Raw genomic sequence first — 8,046 nt, 5'->3', positions numbered from 1 at the left:
CGAATCCCTAAGTCTAAGATTTCCTGCTCTCAGGATCTCCTCATTGACGAGCAAATGGCACTCGTCGATGAGTCCCTGTCGTGTTGCCCTTTCAAATTTTCTTTCTTCTTCTTTTATTTATTTTTATTTTATTTTTTGGGTTTAGGTTACTACACTCAAACTTAGAAAGTATAGGTGACACCTCAGGTGGTGTCTCATGTTCAGGAATGGAGGAGTCACTCTCTCTGGTCACCATAATATAGACAACTTGTGTTTCTTTGCTTTCTTGTTCAAATTACTTTTTATTTAAAATTTGCAATGAATTTCCAACCATTTCTTTTCCTTTCAAATCTTTCTTTTTTCTTGTCTTGCTTACCATTTTTATCAATTTTAGGCTCAATAGGACTCAAGACAATATTTTTCCCATTACACCTAAAGGTATAGGTGTTGGCACACCCATTATATGAAACATCAAGGTTGTCACGACGTCCCGAACCCTCCAAAACACTGGCAACGAGTGCAGCTGCGAACTGGGAAAAATGGTGTGAATTTTAAAAAAGTATTTTCATGGAAATCATGATTTATGGAGTTGCCACTAACCTTTTGAAGTGTGATTAGAACACTTGATTAAGGGTACAATCGGTCTGCGTTACCAAAATCGGGTCCGGGAGTATGGTGACGCGAGGGGAAGGTATCAGCACCCTCTACGTGCCTGTTCTTATGAACGGTACCTAATTAATCGAAAATTATCCCAAAATAAATTTAATAAGCCTTTAAAAATCACTCCCTATCAAAAATTTTTGAAATGCACATGAGAAAAAAAATAAATAAATAAATCACACAAAAATGTACACAACATATATATTTCCTCAGAACTGGGGCATATCATACTCCGAAGAGCTCATGCCTCACTTTTAAATCATAGGGATGGAAAATTGAGAAAATAGTTTACAAAAATACACTCCCGGGGTTTTCAAATCTTTATAGAATTTTTTAAATGAAAAGTAATATTTCGGGAAGTTTTGGAATTTATTCGGGATGAACACAATTTTCAAGCCTTAAAACATTTTTTTTTTTTTTATCTTTTTTGGACTTTTGGTGATTTTTCCATATTTTACCGAATTCTTAAAATAACAAAAATACAATTAAGCAAAAACAATGAAAATCAAGTCCCCAAAAATATTTTTAAAATTTTTTCCTGAGTTTTCTAAGTTTCTTTGTGATTTTTATGAATTTTTATGGGTTTTATTTTTAAGTTTAAATATAAAATAAAATAAAAGGCTAAACCAGTTTCATACCGGTTCAAAGGACCCAACCGGTTCAGGGAGAAAACCAGTCAAAGGAGATGGGTCAACCTGTTTAAGGTCTGGTAAAGACCATCAAGTTAACACGCGTTGCCTTACACGTAGATTGTGTGTGGTGTCATGGTGGGTGTGGGTGGTGCCAAACTCAAATTCCAGAACTCAACATTTCTCTCTAGCATTTCATCAAACAGTTTGCATGCATCGGACAAATTTCCACATTATTAGTGCATATGAATCAACACATTTTCCGAAAGCATTAACAAGGCATGTAAACTATACTAATCATCCCCAAACCAATCAAAACCAACATACTAAAAGCCTGATGCAACAATTCTAATAAACCTAAACAAGCACAAATACCCAAAATGCCAAACACTATGGAAATCAAAGAAATATAATTAGAAAAGTCTAGTTCAAGCATTTTATCAAACAGGTGGTAGGCTTTGAATACCAATTCCAGAGCATATAGAGATGAGGGTGGGCCAAAAAACAGAGATATCAAATACGAAGAAGAGGGTTATCACAAACCCCACGTAAAATGCCTTTGTAATAGAATACCAAAATTTGAACTCAGGAAGCCGACGAATAAAGGGCTTAAATTCGTCTGAGCCTTTAGTGGGCAATGAGGTACCTAACGTTTCAAGCTCTAGATCTATCTCTGGTGACAAGAAACCAATCAACAAATTAAAAATATAGATTCCTAGACAATATGATACTACGTAAAACCCTTGAGCATAATAAACATGTAAAAGAAGTACACAATTGTAGCTACGAGAGTGCCAAGCCACCTACGAACTCGGTTGAAAGTGGAAAGGGATACATAGGGATTGGGTGCTTTGAGGTTAGCAAATCTTACCCAGTCTTTGTGATCACAGCTCACGAGAAACACGCAACAGAGAGCGCTCGTGGCTCATGGGAGATGAACCCAAGCTACAGAAGCGCTTTCATTAGTATTAGTTTTTTCAGTTTATATTTTCAGTTGAAATCTGTTAAGTTTCTGTTCTAGTTTTTTCTTCTTCTTTTTTTCCTTTCTTCTTCTTCCTCTGGATATATATATATATATATATATATATATATATATATATATATCAATATATCAGAGGTCTCAGCTATACGTAATATACACATTGAATAAGAGAGAAAGATTTCTTTTCTTGCTTAACTGCTGCTATACTCTGTTTCATGGTATCAGAGCAGAAAGATTGAGAAGGTCCACTGCAATGTCTACTTCATCCATTTCAATGAGCAATATGAATGAAGAAAGTGATCCATACCACTTACAGAGTGGTGATTCACCGGGCACAATGCTGGTTTCGAATGTCCTCACTGGGGAAAATTATCACACATGGAGTAGATCCATGATGATGGCTTTGAAGGCGAAGAACAAGATTGGGTTTGTAAACAGAACAATTGCTAGACCATCCTCAACAGATGCTTCGAATGCTATGTGGGAAAGATGTAATAATATGGTATCTTCTTGGATCATTAATTCAGTGTCAAGAGAAATTGGGGCTAGCATTATTTGTTCCCACACTGCCAAGGATATGTGGCAAGATCTCAAGAACAGATTTACACAAGGAAATGGACCAAGGATTTTTCAACTTCAGAAGGATTTATCGAGTTTAGTCCAAGAAAATATGTCGGTAAGAGATTACTATACGAAATTTAAATCTTTATGGGATGAATTGGCTGCTTATAATCAGATTCCTACTTGTTCTTGTGGTGTTCTAAGAACATGCACTTGTGATGCTATTCGGGAATTCTTGAAATATCAATATAAGCAACATGTCATTCAGTTTTTGATGGGATTAAATGAAATTTTTTCACACATTAGAGGATAGATTTTGATGATGGATTCTCTACCAGAAATAAACAAAGTTTTTTCTTTAATGATTCAAGAAGAGAAACAACGAGAGATGTGCAAATCTGGTGTAATTGATACAGTTGCCTTTATCAGCAAAATACCAGAATCAAATTTTGCAGGCCACAAAACTACCTTTGGTAATCATTTTTCTGGAAATCAGCAGCAGTAGCAGCAGAGGAGAGCAAAATTATTTTGCACTCATTGTGGATTGAATAATCATACTGTTGATAAATGGTACAAAATACATGGGTATCCTCCAGGTTATAAATTCACCAATTCTCGACAGAAGGGAAAGTCTTCATCAATTAATCAAGTCACAAGCCATCCTATTGATGCAAATTTTGAACCTTATAACAAACTGCCTTTTTCTCAAGAAGACTGTTAGAAATTGTTAGCTTTAATCCACTCACAATCTAATGAAACCATCAATCATCAAGCAGCTAATGTTGTTTCTAACATTCTTCCACAAAATACCCAAGGTATGATACTTTCAAGTTTTCCTTCAAGTTGTTTAGTATCCTCATCAACATCCCAACATCTTTGGATCATAGACACTGGTGCTACAGATCATATTATTCATTCAACTGATACGTTTACCTCTATTACAAAATCTTTAGACACTACTGTCATGCTTCCAAATGGATATACTGTTCCAGTCACTCATATTGGCACAATTCAATTGTCTGAAAGTTTAATTCTCAAAGATGTACTTTGTGTACCATATTTTTCATATAATTTACTTTCAGTTAGTAAACTTACTTCATCTCAAAAATGCAATTTTATTTTCTTACCTGATGTTTATTTTATTCAGGAATTTACCCTATGGAGGATGATTGGGATTGCTAGAAAATCTGCTGGGTTATATATTTTGCAACAATCGGCTGTTCATGCTGTTAGTTCTTCACCAAAATCAACCATTGTACATTCTGTCATAAACTCCAAAATCTGGCACAGCAGATTAGGGCATCCTTCCTTGTCTCATTTGAATTTTCTTTCAAAAACTATATCAAACATTAGTTTCCCAGATAAACTAGATAATCATTGTACAGTTTGTCCTTTAGCAAAATAGAAAAAGCTTCCTTTGAAATTCATTCATATAATAAAAGTTTTCCTTTTAATCTTGTTCATGCTGATATCTGGGGGCCTTTTTCTGTTCCAACACATAATGGGTCTAGATACTTTCTTACCTTAGTGGATGATCACTCTAGATTTACATGGACCTACTTAATGAAGCAGAAATCTAAAGTTAAAATTTTTTTACTGTTTTTTACAATATGGTTGAAACACAATTTGAGACAAAGATTAAATGTATACGATCTGACAATGGTTTAGAGTTTAAAATGATAAATTTTTTTAATTCAAAAGGAATTTTGCATCAAGTTTCATGTGTAGAAACACCTCAACAAAATTCTATAGTTGAAAGAAAACATCAACATTTATTAAATGTAGCAAGAGCTTTAAAATTTCAATCAAACATTCCTTTAATTTTTTGGGGAGAATGTATACTGACTGCAACATATATTATCAATAGAATTCCATCATTGATTTTGCAAAACAAGTCTCCACATGAAGTTTTGTATAATTCAGCTCCAGTATATAAACATTTAAAAGTCTTTGGTTGTTTATGCTATGCATCAACCCTTGTTCAACACAGATCAAAATTTTCACCAAGAGCAAGAAAATGTATGTTTATAGGTTATCCATTTGGTATAAAGGGCTACAAGCTTTATGATTTGGAACAGAAAACTTTCTTTGTTTCTAGAGATGTCATATTTCATGAATCCATATTTCCTTTTTCATCTGATTTCAATATGATTTCTACACATGAACATTCATTTCAGTCCATCACACCTTTAGAAAGTTCTATTACAGTTTTCCCCAATCCAGTTTCAGATTCTAATGAGGATATAATTTTCTGTGAACCATTGACATCAGCACTTCCTACTCCAGTTTCTGTTGTTCCATCTAACAATAATTTACCTTTCCATGATATAAATCAATTTCCACCCTTGAGAAAATCAACTCGACAACACAAATAGCTTGGTTATTTACAAGCTTATCATTGCAACTTAGCTACCTCTAAGTCTCAATCATCTACCAAGGATCCTGTTAATATCTCAGGTAATAAACATAGCATTTCTGAAGTACTTTCTTACTGCAGATTATCTGAATCACACAAAGCATTCTCCATTTCTATTTCTCGAGATTTTGAACCTGTTTTTTATCATCAAGTTGTTCAGCGTGCTCCTTGGAGAGCTGCTATGTTTGTAGAATTGTCTGCACTTGAAATGAATAAAACCTGGGTTCTCACAACATTACCACCTAATAAAACTCCCATAGGTTGTAAGTGGGTATATAAAATCAAATTCAATTCTTATGGTTCAATAGAAAGACATAAGGCAAGACTTTTTGCTAAAGGTTATACTCAAATGGAAGGCTTGGATTTTTTTTAGACTTTTTCACCTGTTGCAAAGATGGTTACTGCGAGGTGTATTTTATAACTTGCTGCAATACATGATTGACATCTCCATCATTTAGATATTAATAATGCATTCCTATATGGGGAATTAGATGAGGAAGTTTATATGAAGCCTCCTCCGGGCTATCTTAGTAAGAGGGACAAAAGAGTATGTAAATTGCAAAGATCTTTATATGGTTTAAAGCAAGCTTCAAGACAATGGAATTCAAAATTCACATGGTGTTGTTTTCAGTGGGTTTTTCTCAGTCCAAAGTTGATTATTCTTTGTTTACTAAGAAGGAAGGAGGATCTTTTGTTGCCTTGTTATTGTATGTTGATGATATCCTCTTAGCTAGTAGTGATTTAGCTGTTCTTGAGAATGTTAAAAAATCAATAGTTGCTGAGTTTAAGTTGAAGGATTTGGGGTCTACAAAATTCTTTCTTGGAATGAAGATAGCTTGGTCGAAAAAAGTTATCTCTTTATCTCAAAGAAAATATTGCTTGGAATTAATTTCAGATGCTGGATTACTTGCTGCTAAACCAGTCTCATTTCCCATGGATCCTCATACAAAATTATCTAAAGATGCTGGTGAACTAGTAGATGATGTTTCAGCTTACAGAAGACTTATTAGAAGATTATTATATTTGACTCATACCAGACCTGACATTACATTTGATGTACATCATCTTAGTCAATTTTTAGATATTCCTAGAATGCCTCATTTACAAGCTGCTATGAGAATTTTACGATATCTCAAATCTGCTCCTGGACAAGGCTTATTTTTTCCATCTTCATCTAAAGTTCATCTCAAAGCTTTTTCAGATTCAGATTGGGCCAACTGTCTTGATACTTGTAGATCCATAAGTGGTTTTTGCATTTTCATTGGGGATTCTCTTCTATCATGGAAATCAAAGAAGCAACACACCATATCACGATCCTCAGTAAAAGCTGAATATAGATCCATGGCTGTCACTGTTTGTGAAATTATCTGGCTTAAATCGTTACTTGCTGATCTGCATCAACATCATCCTCAATCAGTTCTTTTATTTTGTGATAACCAAGCTGCTCTTCACATAGCAGCCAATCCGGTTTATCATGAACGAACTAAACACATTGAAGTCGATTGTCATTTGGTTCATGATAAATTACAAGAGGGTCTTATTACCACTTTACATGTATCTTCTACTCATCAGCTTGCCAATTTAATGACTAAACCTTTAGGTTCTAAAGTTTTTGAAGTTCTTTTATCCACGATGAATGTGCATAATATCTACACATCATCTTGAGGGGGATTATTAGTTTTTTCAGTTTATATTTTTAGTTGAGTTCTGTTAAGTTTCTGTTCTAGTTTTTTCTTCTTTTGTTTTTCCTTTCTTCTTCTTCCTCTGGATATATATATATATATCAGAGGTCTCAGCTGTACGTAATATACACATTGAATAAGAGAGAAATATTTCTTTTCTTGCTTAACTGCTACTATACTCTATTTCAATAAGAATGAGAGATGAAGGGTATCATCGACTTGAATCCGCGGTGAGGTTCCAAGGGAGGTTGTTGGTGGAGTGGATAGAGACGTCGAAGGTGAAACCGGAGCTGCTGAGGATTTGTAAAGCTACCTCTACTGCTATTCTTGCACGTGGCTACAGAAATGAGATGGTGCGGTTGTGTTGGGTTGCATCTGCTGCTCGTTCTGGTGTTAGGATGAGGGGGATTAAGAGGGAGAGCAGAGATGGAGACGATGATGACCGGAGCTAGGGATGCTTTCAGGCAAACAGGTGATGATGGTGCCGTGTGGAACCGAGAGAGATAAGATGGAGATGAGGGAGAGAATGAGGGGGAGAGCAAGGGAGTGCAAGAGAGATGGAGAGAGGAGGGCTTAGTCTATGGGGATGAGGTTTGAGGGCAGCTGCTACGTGGTGGGAGATGATGCCCGTGGTAGTGGTGGTTGCGACAGGGATGGAGCAGTCGTGGAGGGGGGAGAATGGGGATGAAAGTTGGAGAGATGGATAGGGACTATGAGTGTGTGAATCGGTGAGGGTGAGAGAAGAGAATGGTGAGAGAGGGAGAGTAGCTACAGGTGTGGAGGTGTGGGTGATAGTGGTGGCTTCGGGCGCGCTCACAACCGACGATGAAGAGATGGTGGTGCGGTAAAGTCAGCAAAGCTGTTCGAGTGGGAGCGAGAGAGGTGGTTAGTGGTCCAGAAAATCTCCAATGCTTGCGTGAAGGTGACAGTGGCCGGCGATGGTTGCAGGTGAGGATGGAGTGGCGATGATGCTTATAGGTGGTCACAGGGTGAACAGGGAGATGGGAGAAGTTGATGGTGGTGATGATGTCAGTGTTGGCAGTCGTCGGTGATGGAATAGGGTGAACAAGGTGGCTGGTGGCATGAGGGAGGCCTGCTGGAGTGGCTGTCTGGTGGTGCTTGTAGACGGTGGCTATG

General features: G+C 36.4%; 1 protein-coding gene across 1 annotated transcript; it reads left to right on the top strand.

The window, feature by feature from the left end:
• Positions 1–5,824: 5,824 nt before the first annotated feature.
• Positions 5,825–6,892, top strand: LOC131163467 (uncharacterized mitochondrial protein AtMg00810-like). Its single transcript, XM_058120062.1, has one exon. It carries the CDS (start codon positions 5,825–5,827, stop codon positions 6,890–6,892), a length of 1,068 nt encoding a protein of 355 aa, XP_057976045.1.
• The last annotated feature ends 1,154 nt before the right edge of the window (positions 6,893–8,046 follow it).

The sequence above is a fragment of the Malania oleifera genome, chromosome 9 (genome assembly GCF_029873635.1).
Source record: "Malania oleifera isolate guangnan ecotype guangnan chromosome 9, ASM2987363v1, whole genome shotgun sequence".
NCBI lineage: Eukaryota > Viridiplantae > Streptophyta > Magnoliopsida > Santalales > Ximeniaceae > Malania > Malania oleifera.
This window is presented reverse-complemented; position numbering and strand designations above follow the sequence as displayed.

Excerpts from the sequence above, each read along its gene's own strand:
- LOC131163467 (XM_058120062.1), top strand. The coding sequence starts at position 5,825 with ATGGAATTCAAAATTCACATGGTGTTGTTTTCAGTGGGTTTTTCTCAG.